The sequence below is a fragment of the Candoia aspera genome, chromosome 5, assembly GCF_035149785.1.
Source record: "Candoia aspera isolate rCanAsp1 chromosome 5, rCanAsp1.hap2, whole genome shotgun sequence".
In the NCBI taxonomy this organism is placed as follows: domain Eukaryota; kingdom Metazoa; phylum Chordata; class Lepidosauria; order Squamata; family Boidae; genus Candoia; species Candoia aspera.
In genome coordinates, this window is record NC_086157.1 from 10106486 (window position 1) to 10133568 (window position 27083).

A 27083-nucleotide genomic window follows, 5' to 3' on the forward strand; every position below is an offset into this window, starting at 1 on the left:
GGTTTTGGCAGAATGAGAAGACAGAGAAACTGGGATGTAGGTGTAAAAAAAACCCAAGCCAATCCCAGGAATCCATTCCAGAATATGAAGGAAAAGTCCAAAGAACTTTCAGAAGTCAAGCGAAGTGCTAGAAACTGAGAATAGAAAAAAAATATTAAAAATGGATGTAATGGAGCTCATAATATTCTAAATGCGAGCTCTTTGTACAATATCTCACAGGGCCCTTGTGATTCCTCTTGCCTGAGGGCGATGTTGAAATGACTCCTCCTGAGGAAAATTCTGGGAAAAACACCACACAACCATTTATATCCATTATGCCCTTATACTACCAGCAAAAAGACACTGTGGTCCCTCAATGATACCATTTCATGAAGAAAATACAGGATAACCTTCAATATAAAAGGCCTGTGAGGGCTTGTATTCAAAGCAGATTTCTAATTTTAATTATAAGAGCATTTCTTTTGCACCAGGTCCTTGGAATTCTCATAATAAAACAAAGAAGACAAAAGGCAGACTCTAGAAAGTTGAAGCTCATCCCTTACTGCAGGAAGGATCTCTCCTTATATATTCCTATATCCTCCAATCTTCACTGCATCAAGACTTCTCAAAGACAAACTGGTACTACCCACGTAAGGTACACTTATGCCTTTTGGACAAATTGGTTCATTACTTTTATAAGCTGTGTATCAGAGGTCGTCAATCTAATTTCCTCCAGCAGATTTCCACCCTTTGCATTTTTCCACCCTGTAAGAACAAATTAAACAATTCATTCCCATGAAACAGGCCAATGCAAGTCCTCAAGTTTGCCTGCAAAATGATCTGGTCTTCCATTCTTTTCTCTAGAAGAACCAAGGAGGCCTTGGAAAGTTCACCTACTTCTAGCCAAAGATAGCAGAGGTATCTTTCTTGCAGTATCAAAAAATTTGGATTACTTTCCCAGAAGTGCCCACGAGGCTTCATTCTCTTCTTGGTGGTAAAACTAGTTTAACAGATTTTCAGGTATAATGGGATCATCCAATGTCAATGTTCTGGATAATAACACTTCACTTGATTATTTTGGATTTTTTTTTGAACGTATTTTTCAATCGGTTTGCATAATCTGGCAGGTGCTGCCTTAAGTGCTAAACTGAACCGAAAGACAGGTAGAAATGATAGAATTAAAAAAAAAATCAAAATTTGGTTAACTCTACGCCAACTGGATTTTTAAAAAATTCTATGAGTTAAAGGGCCAGGACAGAATGCTTGAGACTGAGTATTCAAACCACACTACAAATAACTACTTGTTCTTGCTGCTGAAAACTGATGCTAGCCTGGGTTGTAGAATTACTGGCTGTTTTTCTCTCTTTGTTTTGCCTCTGCTGATTTCACCTGTCTTATATCGTTGCTACTCAGAGTAATAAAGCAATCAATCCAAGAAGAAATGCAAAATGTTGGCCAGAGATTCCTCTCCCATACGTTCCATATAGATTTCCAATCATTCCTGAAGCTGCCAAATCACAGTCTGGCAACTTCAAGAGTAACAGCTAGTTTGTGTATCTCTTGTTTCACACAACAAATGCCGCATATAACCAGGTCCTAACAATAATTGAATGAGTGAACACCCACAGAGAACACTACGCTAGCTGGGCTCCGATTCATGCCATAATATTTGCTAAGGGTCAAGCAATGCTCTTGTAAAGTCCTTGGTCCATTCCTAGGAAAGGCCGGTATGCCACCTTTTTACATGTTTCCTGCCAAAGCATTTCACTTACTGAAGTTGTAATAGAGAACTTCTGTGTGACACTGCTGCATTAGGGGCATAACAATACTACCCTTCCATTACATGGGAAATTACAGATATGTCCTAGGGGTGAAAAATCTTTCCAGCTAGCTATGTGCAAACAGCTGCACTTCAATAATTCTTGAAATTACTTCAGAGTCTCTCATTTTAGGGCTTGGTGTGCGGTGCCAGTAGGCAGGGGAGCGAGAACCACAAGATGGTATTTGAACGAAAGTTTTATGGATGGAATGATTTTTTTTTTTTGCTTCTTGAATATGCTTCAGCACTCTGACTGTAATTTTCATATTTTTATTAAATCTACCTAACTGACTTGCTGTACCTCAGCTAACAGCTGTTTCTGTTTTCCATTCCAGTTACTCCACCAACAGCAGGATAAATAAGGCATCCTTTCAACTGAATGTGGCTGTTGTCACAATCACCATTCACTTTTAGTACCCCAATTCTTTGTCAGAAATTGTTTTAAAAATAATTTGTCCACATATTCAGGGGGACAAAAATGGATGATACATTTTCTCTTCTGGATCCACTTTTTCTAGCCTGCAAATTAAAGCCTTTCACTCGTGTGCTGTCCCCATCCTCATCTCCCAGGGTAGCACTGCTGGTAATTCCAGATAACCCATTTCATGATCTTTCTTCTATAAACCCCATTTTTTTCCTTCTATAAACCAGATTACCTAAAGTAAAGCAAACAGCTCGAGGAAAGAAAATTTACAGACACCTATTCTACAACAAGGCAGTCAAAACAGCCCATACATTTTTCTATTTCTAAACCAAAATAAATTATGGCTGACTTTTTTGTCTGAAATATAAACACACACACTCACATTAGAAATCTGTAACATGGTTATTAAGTTACAGACAAAGTTATTTCTGTCATATCCACCTATCTATACCTTGCATTTGTGAGACATTTAAAAGAGAGAGAAACATTTACCAAGACAGGGGCATCCAGAAAGGGTGTCCAGAAAGTCAAGATGGCATCCATGACTACAGGTAGTCCTCACCTTCACAATTGGGACCAGAATTTTGGTTGCTAAGTGAAGTGGTCATTAAGCAAATCCAACCCAATTTTACGACCTCTTTTGTGGTGGTCATTAAGCAAATCACCATGGATGTTAAGTGAACCATGTGGTCATTAAGAGAATCACATGGTTTCCCCATTGATTTTGCTTGCCAGAAGCTGGCTAGAAAGGTAGAAAATGGTGGTCACATGACCACGGGACGCTGCAATGGTCATAAATGTGAACTGGTTGCCAAGCACCCAAATCATGATCATGTGATCATGGGGACACTGTGATGGTCGTAAGTGTGAGGACTGGTCATAAGTTAGTTTTTCCAACACCATCGTAAGTCCAAACCATCACTAAACAAATGGTTGTTAAGTGAGGACTACCTGTATGCAGTTGAAGCCCTTCTCCTTTTTATGTGCATTGTGTGTGCAACACATGTATAAAATGAGCAGGCTTTTGAGTGCATCTCAGAGGCATCTTAATTTTTTTGATGGTCCCCCCAAGATGTCCCTGTATCAACTCTTGCTCATGCAGAGTCCCCATGCTTAGGTTCCTTAATTACATGTTTATCTTCCCCAAAGTGACACATTATAGAATCAGGAGACTGACCTTCTTCTTTCTGTAGGGTGCAGAGTAAACTCAAATAGCTCTCCGAATTCTATACCAATGATCTAGAAGACCAGAAGCCCCTAAATCTCTAGTGAAATCAGTTGCAGTACAGCAGGAGTTAACTGAGCAGACAGTAATATTCAACCTGTTGTCCAGGAAGGAACTCTATATTTCTACACTCTGTCAAACGAAAGACATAATCCTTGCAGAAATCACTTGTAGCACCAGAACTGCTCACAGAGGCATTGGCTAGATTTATGAAGTACAGCAACTTGTCACTTGCTTATGGCATTCCCTGTGGAAATTCTTCTAGGTACAGTACTTAGGAGAAATTTAGGGCAGGCATGTCCTGGGTTTAGCTGAAGGGGCCAAAGGCTCTCATGGCAATTGAGAAGTTCCACAGACTTATTTCTGTCCAAGTTTATAAAACTTTTATTTATTTACTGAAGTTTTCCAGCTTGAAAATACCCAACTGAAGGCACAGTTAAAGAGAGAGGGGGGGGGGGGAAGGAGAGAGAGATGGAAAAGTGGGGAGGGTTGACTTGATTTTTTGCAAATACCCTAATGATATTTGCATAAAGTCCTTTAGGCATATGAATACCTGTACTCAGATTGTACCTGTTTTTCCTAATTCTGTTTTGGTAGAATTTTACTGCTCTCTTTCCACACAGAACTCCTGAGCGAAATCAGTTGCACCAGAAATAAAGGCTCTAAGATTTCAGCCCCTGATTTTGTCTTTGTTTCTTTTGGCAAAGAACTGTTTCTACAGCATACGCTGAATATTGTGGAGTAGAACAGGCTGGTAAAGGCAATACAACCTATTGTATACCCTGTGTAGAATTCAAAACATGGAAGCAGTGAGTTCCTCCCCTCTCCAAGTCAAAGCAGTGGTACCACTGAAGTCTCTGTGGATAATAGTACAATTGGCTTCCACGTGAAAGCATCCAAGTCCGTAAGTTGGAGGTCTGGGTGACTGGTTTGCACTCAGTTCCAAGTGATTGGGATGGTAGTGGTGGTTACATGAATAGCAACAGAAATGTTTATTGCTCCAGAGATCTTGCACTCCCATATTCTTCCATATTTCCATATTTCCTACTAAATTAAAAAAAAAAATCATACCACTGAAATTTGGCCACAGAATCTTGGTTGATTTGGGACCAAAGGTGGGGTGCTGGGGGCAGTATGTAGCCCAAACTCGGCTTACTCCTCCCCACTGGTGCTCTAGAACCTGGGCGTCAAGGGTATCTACTCCGCCCTTGTTGATTAAGGGAGTCATTATACTGCTCACCTTCTAACTCCACTTCCTAATTCTGACATCTTGTGGAGAGAGATTTTCTGCTGCTTCGGCAACTCTGCTTGAGGCCCATTTGATGACATGACAGGAATGGGATCCCTATAATATATTTGCCTATATCTGATCAACCCATTTACACATTCCAACAAAGTAAAATTTTAAGATCAAATGCAGATTTTACTTTTATTATCTACTTTTAAGATCAAAAGAAGGGCATCTCTATAAGATCTTGGTTTCTAGATAGAATGAGATGGGAAGAGATGGTCCATTACTGTTATCCCCACTAGGTGGACCACACCGGGAAATCAACTTCACAGAAGGCCAAAACTACTTTTATTGAGATTGGCTGTAACAACAGAATTGTGCAAGTCTGCGTGTGCTGTACCTCCTCCTCTTTCTTTTACTTCAGGTTATTTTGGTAACAGTTTATTAATTTATGACCAAACTATTTGTTAACCATCACAACTGTTGGTAACCCTGCATCAATGTAAGCAAGATATGTGCACTATGGATACATCTAACTTCTCAGAAGGGCGTATCTGGACACAAACTCCTTTGCCATGGTACTTATGTGACTCCATGTTGTGAGCCTCATCTTTCTAAGGAAATACCATCCCACTGAGATAAGGCTGAAACTCCACTTCAGCATGCTCGTGTATGTATGTATGTATGTATGTATGTACGTATGTGTGTGTGTGTGTGTATCTATCTATCTATCTATCTATCTATCTATCTATCTATCTATCTATCTATCTATCTATCTTCCTCTGCACCTCAGCCTTATCTGGATTAAATTTTGTTACCCCTCAAGTTGCCTCCAGACATCAATTTAGGATTTAATGGATTGCATGTCTCAGGTCAGAAATCCTATTGCTAAATTGTCGGGAAAACCTTTATAGAGTTACTCAGAGTTCCATGAACTGCAAGAAGAACCACTAAGTCCATCCTGGACCACATGAGACCAACTGCTGGCTTCAAACAATGCCCAGGAAGCAAAAACTCACCTACTTTGGGCAAGTAGATGATGAACTAGAAAACAGCTATGCTGGCAACGATGAGGGAAGTACAGCAATGGAAGGGAAAGCAAAAGATAAAATGGACAGACAGGACCTGGGGGATCATCACAAAGTCATTGGAGGAAGTGTGGATTATCATAGGGTAGAGGCTGAGATGGCAGGCTTTTGTCCATAAGTCACCAGAAATCAGGAACTACCTGATGGACCTAACTAACCAGCTACACCTACACCATTAAATAATTTTCTACTTAAAGTGTATTAAAATAGGTTTTGTTGTCATATGAGTTGGATTATCTAGAAGGAGGGGAAATCTTTTCCTGAACCCTGTCAGCCGGACAGAGATTAAAAGAGAAATCTCAGCTTCTAGCCCTCTTAATGTGTTTACAATCAGGCTGGAGAAAAGTAGAGAAATGACACTGGCTGAAAAATCTGATATTCCAGTTCAGTTCTGAAACTCATTATGAAATCTGGGTAAATGTCATAACTCTTTGCCTCCATTATTTCTAAAGCTGTCATAAAGCTAAAGCTCTTTATTGGACAGGAGAGGGTATGAAGGAGGGCCATCACGTTTTGTCTTTGCATTCCATCTGGGCTCTTCAGGGTGTGGCTGGTCACAGCATGATTTCACCAAAGTGAGCAGCACTGAAATTTATGGACCTCTATTTTTCTTTTTTTTTTAGTGGGGTTTTTGGGAAGAGGGGGTTTAAGGGCAACAGGGGTGTCTTAAACTTGCTGCACCTTACCCAGTTCAGTCAGAAAACATCATCCTACTGTGGACTTCAGGGATATGCTCCCCAAACTAAAACACCGGGGAAATTTGTCCCAGCTTACTCCGGTGGCTGCAAGTAAGAGTGCTGGGAGCCACAGGCTGCCCCTCCCTGGTCTAAAAATGCAAACTGCAGAGCTAAATCAAAAATACAGTGCTGCTACAACTGAGTATGAAGTGAAGACCACCATGGATAATGGCACTATGATAATGGCACTTCATTGAATGACGGGGTAAATATTTTGAAACTCTATAAGTATCAGCAACAACTATAACTGCAGAATAGATTCCATTGCTTTTCATGCGCCAGCCTGAAGATGGCATGGCCCTTCTTCTAAGTGCTTTTTCTTCTAAAAGGATTAAAAGAGTGAGATCTCTGAAGTCTGAGTGCATCTTTGCTCTGACTAGAGTGGCAAAAATACCCCAGTGCTGAGGGGCAGAACAGGAAAGCCCTTGTGCTGACAAACTGAAAGTTCATTATTGACACAATCCCTTACAGGAAGTAAGTGAGTAATACTGCAAATATAGAAGAACACAAGGAAGGATTAGTTCCTTCTGGAGTAGTTACATATCAAACAGTTCCTCACAAATCAATAGGCTGCCCCAGGTCCATTTTCTAGATTGTTCTTTTTATTAGCTACAAACAAAAGACTGCACAAAGCTTTCTCCCTCCCCAAAGACGACATTTTCTGAACATAGAATCCTTTTATCGGGGCTTTGCCAAAAAGCATAAACAAGGTGGCATCAAGTTTTATTTCTGCTAGATCAGTTTGACAAAACTTAATCCATTTCCAGCAGAGTTATTATAATACATGAGGGGTAGGCTCTTCTTCTTAAAAAATATGAGCTTTACTACACAATTCTGCACCATAAAACCATGGATGACAACCATCCAGTTAGACTGGAGCCCTCTGGGTTCAAGGAAGGAACTGAGGTTCAGAAATAATAAAGGGGGGTGGGGTTGCAATTTTACCTGAATCGTCCAATCTCAGCTTTTTATTACTGGGATTTTCACTGCTGTCATCATCAGACATTTCCATTTCTTCCTCCCTCCTGATCCCCATGAGCTGTTCGCTGTGAGCGTTCCTGAGTTCCTAAAAAAAATGACAGAAACCAAACCTTACTTCATTATTCCTGGCTGAAATATATTCCAATTCCTGAAGTCAGTTCCCTCCCTTGGAAAGTGCTACATACCATTTATCCCCTTAACTTGAAGAGCGTTTTAGTGATGCTGACAGAGAATGCATTATTGATGCGCAGTTTTAAATTATGATGTTCTGCTTTGGTGACATTAGGTTTAAGTTTCACACTAATTTGATCTTTGGGATGAAGATGTTAACATAAACTGTAATACATTTCAATATACCCTGATGAAGGCATGGTAAAACATGGAAGTACTTCAGAGAGACGATTTTAAAAAAACCCACTTTAAGAGGTTTCTATCCTATCTTACCCAATATCTATCCAATTTTGAGTGAAGGGTGGCAGACTGAAGTTGAAAGAAAAAAAAGAGAAGAGGATGCCAAATCTCTTAGGCTGTTTTAGCTTCGGCCTAAAACTGCAAATATCTAGCTAGGACATTTAAAGTTCTCCACCGGAAATCTTAAGTTCTGCATCCAAATGACAAAAATGCAGCTCCAGGGCATGGCCAAAGTGCAACAGCGCTGGGAATAGCAATCTATGCCAGGAGATGTCATTCCTCTAATTATTGTAGTATATGACCTTTAGGTTTTAAAAGACTAAAAAAAGAGTTCCGTTTGGATGTTGTGGCAAGAACAGATCCTGTGTGGGATATTAAGGCAGAAGCGTTTCCTTAATTTTGTGCCATTTGAAAGTTTGCCTCGTTTTTGAAATAAATTCTTCCTGCTCAGTGGACGACCTTACCTATTTTGTCTGACCTTGATGGTGAGGAGGCAGGGCCCAGCACTCCACGTAAAACAGTTCCAAAAATTAGCTCATATCAGAAAAACCTATTACTGTACCAGAGACTTGAAGGCCTCAGGCTTATGGGCATTTATGAAATAAATGTTGGGGCTGAACAGCCAATCTTCAGAGAAACTACGAAGAGAAAAGACAGCAAGCGAATGCAAACATGTGCTTCAGACAAACACAGATGGCTTTCCCTTCCCTGTCTCAGAAACGCAGGTGCCATTAAGGCTACCTTCCTTAATGGTGTCACAAGGAAGATTGAGGGAATTCTCTTTTACCCTAATAATACTGTCAGGTGGAACACAAGGATATAGACTAGTGATGGGTGTAGCACTTTTTGGTCCAGAGACAGCTAATTTTTCTATCCACAAAGAGCCCAATTCCCAGGGAGGTGGTTTAATATCTTTGAAAGGAGAACGAAAAGTCCCTTCTGACAAAATAAGTGTTGCTGAGAGATGTGCTATTTATTCCTTGCAATTAATGAGCAACACAAGTAATTTGTTGGAGAGATGCATCCAGTGTTCATCAATAAATTTAATCCATTATCATATGGGTGTGTGCAGCCCTTAATCACAACAGAGCTGCTGAAGCTGATGAATGCAAGTTTTACGTAAGAGGCCTTGGAAACTCAAGAATATTTCTCACATTATTTTTTTAAAAAAATCAGTGGCAGGGCTGCTTAATAAATCCAACTTGTATTCTGTTACAAAGATATAAGGAACTGTTTGGTGCAAACAACATGTTTGTTCATCTGGGATAGAATTACCTAGAGTATAATACATATCTATGTCCCCCATGATTCTTAAGAATGGTGGTAACTCTTACATGGAGACAGATCTAAATAACTGTCTGATTAGTTAATAGCAGGGGGGGACATCTTTCTGGGAGCCATATGCCATGGGGGTAGGGAGGAGGCTGTGAGGATGATGTGACTCGAGTGGGTGGGGCCATTGGGGGGAGTTTGAACATGCAAAAAGGGAGCTTTCTGCTTATTAATGCACCTACAGAGAAAAAAAAGTGAAATCTGTAGGTGTAAAGTGTTACCCTAAGGCTCTTGAAGACTTAAAATACTCCTTTCATCCCAGTAACCACCTCTGAACCTCCAAAATACCAAGGAGAAGGAAAACGAGGAGGAGGAGGAGGAGGAGACCATCAAAAATGTAAGCTCTGCTCAGCATGGAGCTCCTCAGAGGGACACAAAGGGGGGTTTGTGGGTTTCCATGTTTCTGGTCTTTCACTGAGCTAGACACTTGATGTATTTAGATTTGTGGCTTTCATCAGTTACTTGAAGCAGTTCCTAAGATCTTGGATTGATGATATTTTTCAGATCAGCTCCCTAATTTCTTTCATGTTTTTTTAAGCAAAAAATCACCCTCTCCCTGAATTCTGAACCTTACTTGTTGCGTTGTTTACTGTATAACCAAACCCTTCCCAAGCTGTTACAATAATGCACTGTTTCTCCACCTTGGCCGGGGAATTCTGGGAGCCGAAATCCATGCATGTTAAAGTTGCCAAGGTTGAGAAACACTGCAATCATGACACAGGGTTTGAGTGAACGAAATACAGTGATTGCTCTACTTTGTGCTGTATTGTCTTATCCTAGTCCTAAGCAAAGGTCTTTCTCAGCTCTTCTGGGAGTATTTAGCTGGAGATAGCAAGGACTAATATTGAGGTCTTTTGAAGATTAAGACCTGATACAAGTAATCACAGCAACAAGCCATGAAAAAGTTATGTCAGAAGAAAGAAGGGAGAATGCAACATGCGTAGGAGGCTAAGCTATGGGAGCTAGAAGTACCTAAGTGACTTTTGGAATTTGGAAGCATTGCCTTGAGTGAAAAAGGGACCTCTACTTACTTGGAAGATTCACCAATCCCACCCTTTCATTTTGAGGCAACATGGAAGGTTGTCAAAGAGGCAACACTAGCTGCTTCTAGGGATGCCATGGATTTTGCCACAAACTTGTTGGGTGCGAATTTTGGTGTGTCATTTGTTGCTGCTATTGTTGTTCTTGGTGGCAGACACCAACACAAGCAAGGTCTGGCTAGAATGTGCCTTTCCTTCAACAAGCTTGACTTGTTTTTGAAAATATATGTTGGGGCCAACACAATTTTTCCATCTTTTGACATTAGAAAAAATTTCCCTGTGCTCACATGGATTGCATAATGACATAATCATTCCAGGAAGCATTGCAGGAAGCCCAGCTCCTTCTATATTTTCAAAAGTAAGCCTAATTTTCTCTCTCCCTAAAGCGACCACATATTTTGCTCTGGATTTCTTATTAACATGTGCTCTGCAAATGAATAAAACGACCCACTTTACACTGATCCACAACTCTCCAACAGCTTCCTAAGCCTGCAAATAGAGCACCTTTCCATTCATACAGCAGCATTTTGGAAGCCACTCATTCAGTATAAAGTCAGCTTCTTTAGCCCAAGGCCTTCCAGAGGTTTTTGCCTGCAGTATCCATCCTTCCTAATCAGACAGAGGCCTGATGGTGCTTGGGAAGGGTGGAGGGGTAGACGTGGACATCATTTTGGAGAGAGCATTTTTTTACAGCTTTATTACTTTTAAAAAGAGAAAAACAAAGGACAAGGGAATAATAACCGTTAAAAAATCAAGGATGTTTTGTAGACGTACAAAAATAGAATGCCTTTTAATGCACTGTGGCATATTAAATATTTAAATGTTAAGAAATTAATTCCCATCCTGAATATTTTCAGTGTGTGTGTGCATGTGTGTGTGTGTGTGTGTGTGTGTATGTATGTGTGTGTGTATATATATATATATATCAGATAAACTTCAATGTTTATGGATCTATTCAATACTAGGAAAACAGCAGCCTGATTAATGAAATTCCTTTGCCTTTTTTTTTTTTTTGCCATTCAGGTGAACTCATTTATGAATAACCCCAGAAAATTCTGCCCTTATAAATTAGGCTTGAATTATTATAATGGATCTATTATAATACACTCATATCTACATCATAATAGCAGGGATAATAAAATACTTATTTTTAATTTATGCAGATATTACATCCAGTGGCTTCAGTATTCAAACTATTATTTGTTCAGGGCACTTCGTATGTTGCCCCAATGATTTGGACCACAGCACAACCTTTTTATCCTGGAAGCATGCAACACTCTTGGTATGAGCAAGATACAAAATAATTAAATAAATGCCTCTTACCTTCTCACAGCATTTTTGTTGTTAGGCAAGGAAACATTAAAAGGACTGTAGTGTTAACAATGCACCGGCAGACCACTAAGTAAATGAATGCATACACGGTACCATTTTAAAAAAATCAAAACAAAGGGTTGGGGTGGGAAAACAGTTCTCACTTACTTTATGACAAAAAGTAAGGTATGACACATGCCAGGTTATATGTGAAGCATGGCTTTCAAATATAATTCATATTGTGGCACAGAGGAGCCAAAAAAGCAGATGCTTAGCCTCTATCATCCATCCATCCATCCATCCATCCATCCATCTCTATCAACTATCTATCTTCCTTCTATCATCTATCATCTCTTTATCCCTATCATGTCTGTCTGTCTGTCTGTCTGTCTGTCTCTCTTTATCTATTTATCTATCATCTGTCTATCCATATATCCATCTCTCTCTCCCTCTCTCTCTCTCATCTATCTATCCATCTCCCTCCCTCCCTCTCTCTCTCATCTATCTACCCATCTCCCTCCCTCCCTCCCTCTCTCTCTCTCATCTATCTATCCATCTCCCTCCCTCCCTCTCTCTCTCTCATCTATCTATCCATCTCCCTCCCTCCCTCTCTCTCTCTCATCTATCTATCCATCTCCCTCCCTCCCTCTCTCTCTCTCATCTATCTATCCATCTCCCTCCCTCTCTCTCTCTCTCTCTCATCTATCTATCCATCTCCCTCTCTCCCTCTCTCTCTCTCTGTAATAAAGGTTGTCAATTTGGGTCCTTCTGCTACCAGTGAAGGACACCAGAGAGACAACGGCACTCAGGATTGGCTCTCCCACTGAAAGGACGGCTGGCATGAATCCAGGGGCGGAACCCACAGAAACCCTTTATTCACTGGAATAATATAGCTGTTGCATACGTTTACAAAGTGCACCGATCCCAGGAACTGTCATTCACACATGGTATTAAGCCTGCTGCATGGATCACAACACTATCCAGTCCACAACTAGGCTACAACCAGAAAGCAGGAAATAATCCACATGCAGAGCACATAAGTCCAAGAAAATGAGTCAAGCCACATTTGCATAATATGGTCAATAATTTAAGCATGTAGGAAACTCTCTCTCTCTCTCTCTCTCTCTCTCTCTCTCTCTCTCAAAAGAGATGTAGGAAAAATGACTCCTCTTCCTCTTGTTTTCTCATCATGCACATGCACTGACAGAACCCAGATGAGCAGGCTGAGATTGAATTTGCTTCTCCCTTCTTTTGAGCCTCCACACTCCCAAATTTGGCTGTTTCTGGTTCTCCTCTATTGCTAAACGTAACCAGGTATTTAAACTGAAGACGTATCTCCTCACTGGTCCTGGCTACTGCTCCTCCCGAGGCAGGTAAGCAGACAGGTGTGGCTAAGTAGGGCAGGTAGAGGTTTTGCTCTGAGCTGAGCCAGGAAGCTGAACTAAAAGTAGCAACTAAGATCAACCGGATAGACTTCTAGGACCAGCTGGTTTGCTTCCTTCGGATTCCCTACCTTCTTCCTACCGGAGTGTCGCCAGGGTATGTGTCAAAATTGACAAGATGGGGGACAAGCCTTGAAATGCAAACCCCATACCTTTTCTACCAGCATCACACAGACGTTCAGAAAGGGTGAGGTTTCCACCACAATACTCCATCCACCATCTTGCTGATGTTGATCCTCTCTCTGCAGATGCTCTGCTGACTTCTACCATCCTGTGCTGTTTGGGTCTCTGGCCTAAGATGCAGTAGGCTCAGTCTTGAAGAAAGACAGCAGCTAGGTTGAATTTCATCTGCCTTGGAAGGCCCAGGAGTGTCTCCTAACCCTATAAAGTCTACAGATTTTCATTTTCATTTTCATTTATATTTATTTATTAATTAAAGGCCAGGAAGCTGTCATACTTTCACCCCAGACTTCTGCAAGGCTTAGGAAGCAGTTTTCTTCTGTTGTCTGGGTTCAAGAAAATCTTTGAAGCTCCTAAATTTTACTATCAAACTGTAAAAATTTTACATCAAGAAAAAAGCAGCCATGATAGGGCTCAAAAGATTAAAAAACCGAATTCCCACTGCAGTGTACTGTTCTATAAATTTTGGATTGTGGCTAATTAAAAATACTCACTTTTATTCTGTCGAAGGTCAGAATGGAGAAATTACCTTGTCCTTCTTAAACTAACAATACTAATTAATAAGAAATCTGGATTTCCAACATTTCCTTAACCGTGACATTATTTTATTATGAATATTTATGATGAAGAATATTGTCCAAACAATCTGCTTTGTCCAATATTTTTGTCTGCCTTTGGACAATATTGTGATGAAATAAATTAATGTTAGCATAAATTAAATCCAGGACTACAACATGAATATTAAAGTGACTTTGCTAATTCTCTCAATTAGTCATTTTAATCGAAGGAATATTCTCTCCAAAGAGTTCCAGCTGTATAAACTCTCTCAGTGGCTCTAGAAACAGTCCTTAATTACTTCTCCATTCTACAACTGCCGCAATTAAAGACTGCTGAACAAAGCACAATCAGCTATAGGCCCCTTCGCTTTCCCCTCAGTCCAAGGCTGTGAAATGATGGATAAAAGAGAAAGACAATTCACCCACCTCGGAGTGTTTGCGCCAAATGTCTATGTTCTTCCGCTGAGCTTTCGAGAAATGGTCCCAAGCTTTTTGTCTGGTGGAGGCGTTGAAAACGGCCACAATCTGCTCAACTTTGGTGAACAAGGAAGTCAAACAAGACAAGCAATTTATGTTGTGATCACTAAAGGAAAGCCAAGCAAAGACATGAGGCGGCTACAGATGATGCCACTGCTGGAATGACATCATCGATATCCATCCAATCATGTGTCTTTCTGTACTTACATTTCAGAACTGTTAGAGGTGTCCTCCTTCAAGTCTCTCCTCATAACTTTATACCAGTTGCACATTGATTACTGACAGATTTGCATGCAATTAATTGTTTCTGCAGTTGTTGTTACTGACTTGTAGGCATGGGATATTAATTTAGGGGAGAGGCCACAGGAAACAGATGGGTATCTTCTGAAGCTGCAGCCCTGTTCATCTTACCTAAGAGCATGCCCCAATGAACTCAGTGGGACTTATTTTTTAGTAGACAGGTATGGGATTTACTATTATTGAAACTGTCAAGGAAATGTCCAAATTGGAACTTGAGTTAATCTGAAGAAGATTGCATCTTTCATTTACCTATCCCTTTAAACGAAGGCTTCTCACTTCATCTCCTGTGTCGGCAAATGTCTTCCATGAGACTTTTTAAGCCTGCTTATCCCTCTATACAACATGTTTGCAAATTGCAAGTCTGCTAAGTGAACTTATGATTTTACAGACCCACCGAAAGTTAAATATGTATATTACTAATTTATATAAGAAGCATGGGAGATACTAGAAGCCAAAAGGACATCTACCTTTCAAATTATATTCTTCAGTTCTTTTATTCTTAAGTTCCTCTCTCTCATTCTCTCTCTCTCTCTCTGTCTTTCAGATATTACATTTTCAAGTAAAAAGATAACATTTGTGGCTGCCAAGCAACTGCAACTGAAATGTCACTCAGGCCTTATAAGTAACTAAAATAAAAATATTGCAAATCAAATTCTGGAGCCCCACAACTGACAAATTCACTAGAGAAGCAAACTGTGTCAGTCAGTTCAGAAAACATTTGTATTTCATTTTGGCAACGGGATCGTCATATCTGCAAATGTAAGAGAAACTCTTCTCTGGAAAGTGAATTCTCTCCCCTTTGCACCAATAGGACTCTAGTTTGTGTTACTGCTGCAATGGTAAATTGTTATCCTTCCACTGTTTTTAATTATGATCTCATAAGCATTCATGATCATCTCTGTCTCTGTGTTGTCTGTGTTTATTTAGGAAGGTTATTCTGGATCTAACTGAAGATCTTTTGCTTGTATTATGGATTGGGCAATGTGAATTTTACAAGCTGTTCGCAAATTTGAATTCTGTACTATCCCCTAACTTGGTTCTTAATACTGACCACGGACGTCTCCTGTTTTCCCAAAGTTTAACTTCTTTCTTTGCAACTGCTGAGTGTAACAATCACTGCTTGTATAACTCTAAAGTTTATGCCTTGTGTTAAGTTAAAGCCTACTTAGATTTAAAATGGGCCACCTTCAGCTATATTTCTGATTTCTCATCTCCTTTTTCCTGCTGACTCCATTGTCTTACCTTATTGTATCAAAAAGTAGATGCCATTCCTAAGAAATTAAAACTGACATGTCTCTACTACAGGAAATCCCACCAGCATCAGCCCTATATAACAAGTCTGGTACCTTCTACAGAAAAAACAGGATGACAATTTCTATTTTTATTAGGATGGAATTGGTTCTTCTTATGCCATCAGTGTTAAAGAAATACCAATAGGAATACAAAAGGTGTATCTGCAACAAAGAGTGCAGTGCCCTCCTTCAAAATGTCTTTCTGGGGTGGGGTGCTGGATATCTTTTCTACCACTTTAATGTTTTAAAAGCATTCCTGAAAATAACTGATTATAATACGGCTTTCAACAAAAATATATAATAATGGCTTTCAGTTTAGTGCGACCAAGATACAGATAGTCCTCACTTAATGATCACAATTGGGACCAGAATTTTGGTTGCTAAGCAAAGCAGTCATTAAGCAAATCCATCCTGATTTTATGACCTTATTTCGGGAGGGCATTAAGCAAACCACGTGGGCATTAAGCAAAACATGTGGGTGTTAAATGAATCATGCAGTTCCCCATTGATTTTGCTTGCCAGAAGCTGGCTGGGAAGGTCGAAAATGGAGATCACATGACCACAGGATGCTGCAACAGTCATAAATGCAAACCGGTTGCCAAGCACCCAAATTGTGATCATGTGACCTCAGAAACACTGCAAGGGTTGCAAGTCATAAGTCGTTTTTCCCAGCACTGTCGTAAGTCCAGACCATCACTAAATGAATGGTTGTTAAATGAGGAGTACCTGTACATGCAAGATTTTATTTTATTTTATTTATTAAACTTGTATGCCGCCCAGCTCTTAACAACTCTGGGCAGCTCACAACAATAAAAAAAGTTACAATAAAATCAATTTTAAAAAATAAAGATGAAAGATGGCAAGCACAGTGAAGCAAGATCTTTTACTGCCTGCTCCTGTTCCTCCTGGTTGATATGCAGAGGCCAGTCGGAGCAGCATTAGAATATGACGGATGGAAAGGGAACAGACATTTAGCCACCAAAGCAAAACCTGTCTATCCACCCCTCTCAATACAGTAATATCAACTGGGACAGATACCTAAGCTGAGCTTCTTGTTACAGCTTGTCCTAGGTACGGTGAATCCAACTGCTAAATGATATACCAATTTACATATACTTAACATTCAAGTTTTGTATTTCATAACCTTATTAAATTAATTGGAATAAGAACAGGAGAACATGAAAGGGTTATCACTAAGGAATCTATTTTATTAACAATATAACTTAGATTCTAATCATTCCTCTGTTGTACCTATTACAAGGGCAAAGAGCACTGAACTTAATCAACAATCTGGGTACAGTATAATTAATTAATGGTAGAAGGCTCAAGTAGAACATTTTCTTGAAGATGCAAGAAAAAGGTGCATTACCATTTTTAGGCTATTTTAAGTGGGTATATTAAACTATGAAACTCTTGAACTTTGAAATGTCTTCCTATGAAAATAACTCAAAGTTCTAATGACAGGTCTCAGCATCAATTCTAAACCCTTATGCAGTGCTAGAGCAGTCTAATAAACTGATACAGGTTATTATGTTTGTTCTAAAAATAGGAAAGGGGAGCTAAATATGAGTTCACAGGTAAATACCTCATCAACTAAAAAAACAAGTATATACCCAATTTTTAAAAGTTAAACTGGACGACTGTACTCCTTAGCCAAAAACATCCACTAATTTTACATAAAGAATTATTGCAGTTCATGTCTTATAGTAATTACTATCAGAAGCAGCTATAGCTAGTAAATGAGCCTTACGAGGTAGAACTGAAATGCTCCATTGTATGAAACAGTTGTATAGTTTGAAACCATTTATGACAGGCATTAGATCAAAATCCCATGTGGTGTAGTGGTTAAGGTGCCAAATTACAGCTGGGAAGAAGCCAGATCTAGTCTACCCTCAGCCATGGAAGCTCATGAGGGGCCTTTTTCCACCCAGGAAGCCAGCACAATGTAGTGGTTAAGGGGATATGCTAGGAATAAGGAGACCCAGGTTCTAGTCCATCCTCAGCCAGGGATGCTCAGTGAGTGACGTTGGGTCAGTCTCCATCTCTCACCTCAACACACCCCACAGGGTTGTCATGGGGAAAATATATGAGGCCAGTGTACCTACCTGGAGGAGATATGAATACAGTTCTCTCATTTGGCATAACTTGGTAACATGAACGTACATGGCACAAATACAATCCTGTTCAATTATATTTAAAAATGCGGGCAATGGGAGTGGCAGTCTTAACAAATCTGCAGGATATTAGCAAAGCCTGGGGAAAGTTAATCAGATCTGTGCTTTGACATGAACTGGGCTTGCTATATTTGAGCCTGGTAACCACTAGATGGCAGCAAAGAGAAACAGAAAGCTCTTTGCTGCCATCTACTGGTTACCTGGCACAAATATGGCAATTTTACATGGTCCTGCCTACCATCACTAAAGGTGGGACAGAAGCTTCAGAATCAGTTGGTGATCTGGCCTGTATTTTTCCTCCCTGTAAATGCCACCTCCCTTTGCCAAGCCCCCTGGCCAGAATTCTCACTTGTTCAAAGCCTTCCAATCTGTTTTTTTGGCCTCTGGCGATTGACAATAAGAGAAAGTTAATCCAATGAAGTGAGGCATTTCATTTATTTTTCTCCATTTTTCTCCAAATTATCACATTTACCTTCATGTGAATAAGAGCTGTGTGACACTTCACAGTCAATCCCTTAAATGGCCTTCAGAATGCATTGGTACATAAACACAGCACCTACTTGCAAAACTTTAAAGCAGCTGCATCTTTTTGTCTTTTGGAGATCAAATCTGAAGCTATACAAGAGCTAGTTTAAAGTGTTTCCTGCATGAAATCTTTAAATTAAATTAAAATTAACTAGTTGCATTACTGGTCTGGTAATCTCCTTCTTACCAGGGCCAGCACTGAAATCTAGAAAGCCCTGCATAGTATAGCTCTAATTACTCTATCTTGGCTTCCTAGGACTGCAGTAGGCATGGAAATTGACATGGGAAGCAGAGAATAATTTAGTGCTCTGAAGCCTGCACTGAGTTCCAGAGGGAACTTCTAATGAAGATGGTGGTGGACTCTAGCATTTTCCTCATTGTGCCAGAACAGAATAGGAGGAAGGGAGTGCTGCCTCAGGAGAGCTGATTTGTGAACCTAACTACTAACCTGCTGCAAATCTGTAACATAGTGCAGGAATCAGAAACCCAGAGAGAAGCCAGTAGTATGTTCTGTTGATAGACAGAACATACTATGATTCCCAAAAGATATCACAATACGTTCTCATACATTTGTGATATGTTGGCTTTAATGTACTATATTTGAATATCTGTATTTGTTCCTTTAATCATCTCAACTTGCTCACAATATATGACTGTGGAAACTAAGCTTATCTGAACCTGAAATCTATATTTCACTTTTTCTTTAGAATTACCATACTCAATCATAGATGCACTGCTCATTCTCTAAGCTGTTCTTTGCTAAACGTTGAGCCTAATACTCTCCATGTTCATCCAGGTGATCATCTGGAAGACTCTCTTTGGGGACAGTTCTTCTTTAGCCACCCACCCTTTTTGCTCCTGCTTCAGTTGTCATTCAGCTCCACTCTAAAGTTTCTGTCCCACCTTTAGTGATGGTAGACAGGACCATGCAAAATTGCCATATTTTTGCCAGGTGACCAGTAGATGGCAGCAAAGAACTTTCTGTTTCTCTTTGCTGCCATCTAGTGGTTACCAGGCTCAAATATAGCAAGCCCAGTTCATGTCAAAGCACAGATCTGATTCAACTTTCCCCAGGCTTTGCTAATATCCTGCAGATTTGTTAAGACTGCCACTCCCATTGCCCACTCAGTGTCTTATGTCAGACATGATGACATCACAAATCTATGTAGAGAAACCGGCTGTGTAATCTCTGCTACCCGGAAGTCCACTTATAGTGAGAAGGATGCTTCTCATGTAACCAATGTGTAGCCTATTTTCTATCAGGGACATCAAATAATCACACAATTAATATTCATAGCCTATTCACAATGATCCCCAGACACTGACCAATGATAGGCCTCTTCTGATCTTTAGCTCTATAACTACAAATGTAATAGAAAATAAAGCATTATTATAAAACTCCATTGAATAACAAAAAGGGGGCATCCCGAGACAGTCTTGCTTTTTCTTTGCTGGATCTAGATCTATATGCCCTTTTTCACTGTAAAGGTCTCTTTGGGATCTAGTAATCGTTAAAATTTTAAGCCCAGCAGACCAGGAATACAATTGCACACGGAAGAAATTTATAATGGCAAGGAAGGATGCAGAAACAATTTCAAAATTTGAGAAGCTTGGAGGCTGAGACAAGACATTGTACATTTGGGACCTGGAACCTAGCTCTGGGATTTCTGCATGGGCCCTTTGATGCTGCTTCTCCTTTGTAATGTTTGGACTCATCAAAACATCATTTCACAATATTCGTCTTCTGTCTTTTCCTGTTGTCAATATAATAATAAAGCTTAAAAATGAAAAAATGTGACACCTTTCATCCTTTTCTCAGTTGTTGCCTTCCTAACTGGGTTGTGACTTAAAGAGTTTTATGAAGGTTGGCATAAAAGGGAGGCTGTTAATCTCATTGCTTAAACCAGCTAGCGAAGTTTTCTTTGCAGTGAAAAAGGGGATGAATATATAAATGCAACCAAGTTTCATAATTGAAAAAGGCTTAATGCTTCTTACAAAGCTGTAGTTGAACAGCCACATACAGCAGAAGGCCCATACAATAAGCTCCATTAAATATTCATCAGCAAACATCTGTGGATTTATCTACTGTCATGTAAAATTTTCATTAGCCAGATGCAGCATTTTGTCTTGTCAATAAGTAAAATACTGAAAATCATTTTTCTTCAAATTATATGGCAGGGATGAAAAAATGTGCTGTTTCTCAAAGATATATTGGGAAATATTAGCCTTATAACACAGTAGGGCAGTTAAATCGTGTGAGTGAGGCAAGGAATGTAGATAAATTGAAGTCATCAGCTGAAGTCCCTAGGATGTATCGTCCTTAAGTGGCTAAAGTGCTTAGGTGGGATTAGCAAGATGCCTTTGATATTTATTCAATTTAGCTAAAAATGCTCTCAAAACAATCAGAAAAAAAGGAAGAAGCTGTGTACTACAGATGCAGTAGAATGGTGTGTGTGTGTGTGTGTGTGTGTGTGACATTTTAATGCCATCATACCCAAATTACGCTTTCTAACCAAACCTGCATCAAATTTCTATGCTGAAATCAGCACATCCCTGATTTTTTTGTGATGCAGGCCACAACTCAAAAATATAAAAATATATACAAAATAATGTCTATTAAGAGCCAGTGAGTGCATAGTTATCTATTTATTTTAAAGCACTTATCCACTCTCCCAACCCTAAGTCCCTGGGTGGCTCATTATAATAAAACAGTGCAGTAAAATCATAAAGACAAGCCACATACATAAATAAAACCTATAAAATCATAAAAGAGTGAAAATAGAACCAGGTAAAAATAGCTGTAACAGAGACTTCCTCCATATCTAACTTCATAGCTGCTGAAAGGCTGGTGGAAGAGGACTTTTATTACCTCATTCCTGAAAGTTAGTAACAAGGAAGTCATTCAAACTTCGGGGGGCAAACTATTCCATAAGGAGTAGACAGCCCTCCCTCTAGCTTCTTGAGAAGAAGATATCCACAACATTCCTGCTTTCCCAGATTGAAGATATAACATGAACAGATTCTACTTGGAGAAGATGGTCCTAAGATAATAAGGACCAGAGCCAGAATGGGCTTCATCGGTAGTCCCTTAGAATTGTGCTAGGAAACCCAAGGTTAACCAATGTTGTTCCATCAGCAGGGGAGCCATCATATTCCATACCAATTGCAATTGCAAAGGAGGCTTCAGAGGCACCCCAGTGTAAAAGCTGGAGCTAATATGGAGCCAGGTGGTTTCTGGATAAACAACCACTCCCATTTTTCTGGCATTCTGTATGGGCCTGTTTCATCTCATCCCATAGCTCCTAAGCACCAGGTCAGAGTCTACAGTATATTGCACCACCACAGGTTAGCCGGGGGTGGAGATGTATAACGATACTATCTGCATACTGATGATACCTCATGCCCAACCAGCAGATGGCCTCTCCTAGAGGCTTCATATAGATGTTAAATAAAATGGAGAAGAAGGCCAATCCATGAGGCACCCCACCTAGATTTGACTATTCCTTCTTGACTACTACCAACTGGAACTTCATGTGCAGGAAAGGGCTTAAGCATTGTAATATAGTGCTTCCAACTTCATAGGCAGATGTAATGGTATGTGTGAATAACCTTGGAAGACAGAGAAAGGGCTGCAACTAAGGGAACTGCTGGATAAGAGGCAGCTGCGCCCCCAGCAGGAATGTGAGTGTGGCAAGTATCTCAGAAGGGACCCTCCCTGGTTTCTTGGGCTGTAAAGGCGACCGGGAAGAAATGTACTTTCATTTTTTAATATTTATTTATTTATTTATATTTCAAATTTCTGTCACCGCCCATCTCCCCCCAGAGGGGGACTCTGGGCGGTTTACAACAAATTAAACAATTTAAAACCATAAAACCTAATGTACAATGCAAACTATCATTATAAATAGGTAGTTATAAGATCCATTGGGGCAAAAAGCTCTCATTCAATGGTGAGGGCACTACGGCGCCAACCACCCCTGGGAAGAGCTGTTGGCCTTCCCATCCCAGGCGAGGCGGCAGAACCAGGTTTTCAAATTATAATATAATATTTATTAAGAAATTTAAAAAGAAGATAAAAACTTACAAGAACTAATAGAAAGAAAATAAAGAAAAAGCCCAAAGTGCAAAACGAAAGAATGAAAATAAATAAAAAGAAGTAGCTTCCAATTTTCTTTACAGCAATTATAAGTACAAACACAAAATTACCTCTTACTCTACGGTTACAAAAAAACCCTCTCTTTTTTCTATTATCAATTTTTTCTAATCATCAAAGAGAATTGTACTTTCAGACCTGCAAGACTGATGTTAGCCTAACAAGGTGATCCAGACAGGAAGCACCCCCAGATGAACTAATTCTCCTTTATTATAAGGTTGCATTAATAGAATCTTGCAAGTCTGAAAGTACATTTCTCCCCGTCACCTCTACAGGCCAAGAAACCAGGGAGGGTCCCTTCTGAGACATTTGCCACACCCACATTCCTGCTGTGGCCTAAGCTGCCTCTTATCTGACCATCCCCCTGCCTTCTAAGGTTATTCCCTCATACCATTACAGCAGTCCAGAAAGATGCCATCATTGAAGGTATTAACCATTGCTGAGATGTCCAGCAATGAACAAGCCAGGAGCAGTCAAGACCCTTGTTCACTAGTGGTAGAATTCATGTCATAGAAGTTCCTGTCTATTTCCTCAAGAGTCCACAAGATCAACAAATCTCCGATGACTTTAGAAAATGCCGCATTGATGCCTAATTGAATTCTGCTCAAGTGCCATCTAACTCTGAGAAGATAGGAGCAATTTTATCCATAAAGTGCTTCATTCATAAGTTAGTGAAATCAGTAGGAAGGTTTTACAACCCACCAGCCTCATAAAAAGGGGCAGATAACGTTAAGCAATGCCACTGGACATTATACCATAGATAAAGGCAGAGAATTAATTATGTTTTCTCACCCTTATCACCATGAAGTAGGCCCAAACTTGGGCTTATATCCATAATCAGTCATATCCCTTCCTCATTTTCCAGTCTAAGCATCTCTTCTGCCGCTTCATTTCCTAGAGCATCTCTGTAAACCAAGAAGCTCTCCTGATCAGCAGAGAGGAAAGGCTATTTGAGACCATCACATTCAACACCCCTACTGCCTCAAAATTAGAGAGATCGGTAAGATATGTGGCAGAATTGTCCGTCAGATAATTGAAAAAGCCCCCAAGCTTCCACTGAAAACCAACAATATCATAAAGTCCCTTGGTCAGGCCATCTTAACTAGCCCCCAACCCTGTAGAGGCCAGTAGCACTTCAGAGTGACCAGAAAAAGATCTGACCATGTCAAAGGACTGATTTGAATGTCCTCTACTTTCAGATCATGAACCAACCGTTGGCAGATTACTAGATCTAATAGTCACCTGTATGAGTCAGGCTGGCTATTATTGGGACATGTTTATACTGTAGTTGGCATGCTAGCCATGATATCCAGAGCCATTGCAGAGCAAGGAGACTGAACCCATCAGCACAGGGGGATTAATAGCATGAAAGCAGATCAAGCAGATCAGGTCGCTGAGCAGTAAGATGGGCAATACACCAGCAGTGTCCATAACTTATCTCTTCAAAAACAGGACTCACATCCAGTCAGTCACCTGCAGATCTGGCCACAGCCAAGTTTTCCCACAACTTCACCATCACTCCTCCTTCCTGGCCAGCTGCTGAAGCACCCAAAACTCAGAAGGGCAAATCTCTGTCAGGGGCACACTCCCTTATTCCCCAGCCAGGTTTCAATGATACATGCCAGGCCTGCTCATTCCTTCTCAACCAAGTCATGAACCTTCAGGTCTCCCGAAACCTCCCTGGCTGATATATATTGGGTGGCAGGGAACTGCTTGGCTCGTGTGAATATAAAAGAAGATATGAGTATTATAGAAAATAAACCTGAGAGATCCACCATATCTAAATTATATTAATTATCATTACTTAACAGTATTACAGTATCTTTGGGGGGAGATGGGCGGTAATAGAAATTTGAATAATAAGTAACTTCTGGTGCTGGGACATTTGGTCAATCCCACTTCTGGAAGAACATAACAGTTTAGGGACTACCTGTCCACAGGTAAGTCTTTTGGGTACAAAAATCTGACTCTCCTTTTGTTATTTATATGCAAATTTGGACAAATACATAAACAAACTTAGTTGTTCCTGTAGCACCCAGTTTGGATATTTTAGATTTGCATAAATGCTTTTCTGCAATAGGATATAAATATTATGTATGTTCATTGTAAGTGAACATATGTGAATATGTACTGTATATGCACATATATATATATATGTGTGTGTGTTTGTGTGTGTGTGTGTGTATGCCAAATAGATGATTGATTGATTGATTGATAGATAGATAGATAGATAGATAGATAAACAGTTATTAATGGATTAGGATTAGGACCTTATCTTTGTCTTCACTAAGAAGATTTTCAAGATTTTTCATTTCCGCAGGAGGGAATTCATCAGAATCAGTTGAAACCATTTTAAAAATTTTGTTAGCCATTCCAAAAGAAAAAGAATTGACTCCATAAACCATAAGAAAAGAGTAGAAAAGAAAACATTCCTTTTTCATTCAGTTATGACTGAGGAATGTGAATTTTGGAAAGGACCATTAGTGTTATGTGGGGAGAATGGGATTTAATGAAAAGCAATTGTCTATAGGAGTCCCATAAACATCTAAATACCTACTTTGTTAACAGGGATTAACAGGGTTTGGAAAGATTCCTTTAGTATGGAAATGTCAATTCAGAGCTATCTATAATTGGGCTAAACACCATGCATACAGCCCAAATTAGCTTTGCTCCATTCTGGAAAGCAATTCTTACATTCAGGGAATCAATGACTTCTCTACTGTTAATTCTCCATTCTTGTCTCCCTGAAGTCCAGGTTCCTAGAAAGGAAAGATTTATATCACCAGTGCTGGCAAATTCTGAAGTTTGACAACTGTTTTGACAGAAAGAATTACAGTCGTCAAGATGAGATACTATAATTGATGGACTCCAGTCTCCAGGTCAACTTGGAGCCAAGAGTATGTTGTCTTTCAAAGAGTGCTACATAAACTATTTGCAGAGAGATTGACTAAGGTGAAGCCTTACAGTAAGACCCAAGCCTACAATTATCTACAGAAGTTCAATCCATAAAATTGACACAAACTTACAGTTACGGCAGTGCTTCTCAAGTGTTGAATACAGTCCCACACTCTAGAGTTTTCTATTTTATGGAGTCCAACAACTTCATTCCAAAGCTCTTTTTTCATATCTGAATGAACATAAATTCTTGCAAGCAGGCATTCATTCATTCAATGTGTATAGCCACCTGCCCACCATGAGGCTCTGGGTAGACATACAAAAATTAAAACAGTCTGCTGCTGATAGGAGGATCTGGGTGCCAATCCCAACGTTGTCATTACAGGAACAGAGTAGGATCTCTTGCATCCTCTTCCTAAAGTCATTCACAAGGAACAAAGCAAGACTTCTTTCGGAACTGTGGCCTTCAAAAATTATATTTGATAAAAATAAGTAAATAAACAACAAAATAAACAAACGGTGCAGATCAACACCTCCCCTATATTTGGGGACCAGTGAGGTTGACCTGCACAGGGCAACCCATTCTACAAAGATCTTGGCTGATGGAAAAGGAAGTACCATCTGCCTTAAGGTTTTACACCATCTTGAAATTTCACACCCCTCAACTGCCCCATGGAAGAGGGAAGACGATCTGTATCACTGCTTCAGCATCAAGGCAGGAAGGCAGGAAGGCAGGAAGGCAGGAAGGCAGGCAGGCAGGCAGGCAGGAAGGAAGGAAGGAGGGAGGGAGGGAGGGAGGGAGGGAGGAGCCCCATATTACAGAAATCAATCCATCTTCTCTTATTTACTACAGAAAGGAAAAGAGAATTCAAGCTCTGAGATGCAGGATAAGCAAATTAATTAGTCATGTGCAGTGATACTGAATTAAAACTTAAATACATTAGTGCAACTGGGACCTAAATGTTAATAGCTATTAAACTGGCTGGAAATGCCAAGCAAAGCATTCATCTCACCAGGATACCAGCATAGAAAAGAGAGAATATATGGCTTCACCACTGCATGGAAGGACAATAAGTACTACTCTATGTCTCTTCAAGAATGCAGCTTGAAGATGCTAGGAAGCATTGGTTTCATGCCTGTAGGATGGAAGAAGACCAGGTTCATGCTTAAGGATCACCTTCATTGCTTGGGTTCTGTTCTAGGCTGCCAGTCCTTGTTGAAAGATGAGACAAAACTAGACAAACCAAGATTTGGGCCAGAAATATAGTCTCCTAACCAGTTTGAGATTGAAATATAGTTCTCTATAGTTACAGGTTTGTGGATTGGACACAGAGTCGTTTTTTTTGAAGCCATGTTGTAAAATAACACTTTCTCATAGCCCCAGATCACTGTACTGGCTCAAAAGAGTATTAAATATTTTCATTCCCACCAGTTGGCAGCTGCAGGTGGTTCTGGGTATGACAAGTTTAGTTGTGATGATCCTTCCTCTAGTAACTTCTTGGACTGGATT

General features: G+C 39.9%; 1 protein-coding gene across 3 annotated transcripts in view; it reads right to left on the minus strand.

Moving 5' to 3' along the window:
- ENOX1 (ecto-NOX disulfide-thiol exchanger 1) overlaps positions 1–27083 on the minus strand; it is a 156548-nt gene that overhangs the window by 69361 nt on the left and 60104 nt on the right. For all 3 annotated transcript variants that reach the window (XM_063304570.1, XM_063304569.1, XM_063304571.1), the window contains 2 exons: positions 14184–14290; positions 7449–7569 (listed from right to left, as the gene is read on the minus strand). In XM_063304570.1, coding sequence (XP_063160640.1) covers positions 7449–7569; positions 14184–14290 — 228 coding nt within the window. The remainder of the gene's footprint in view (positions 1–7448; positions 7570–14183; positions 14291–27083) is intronic.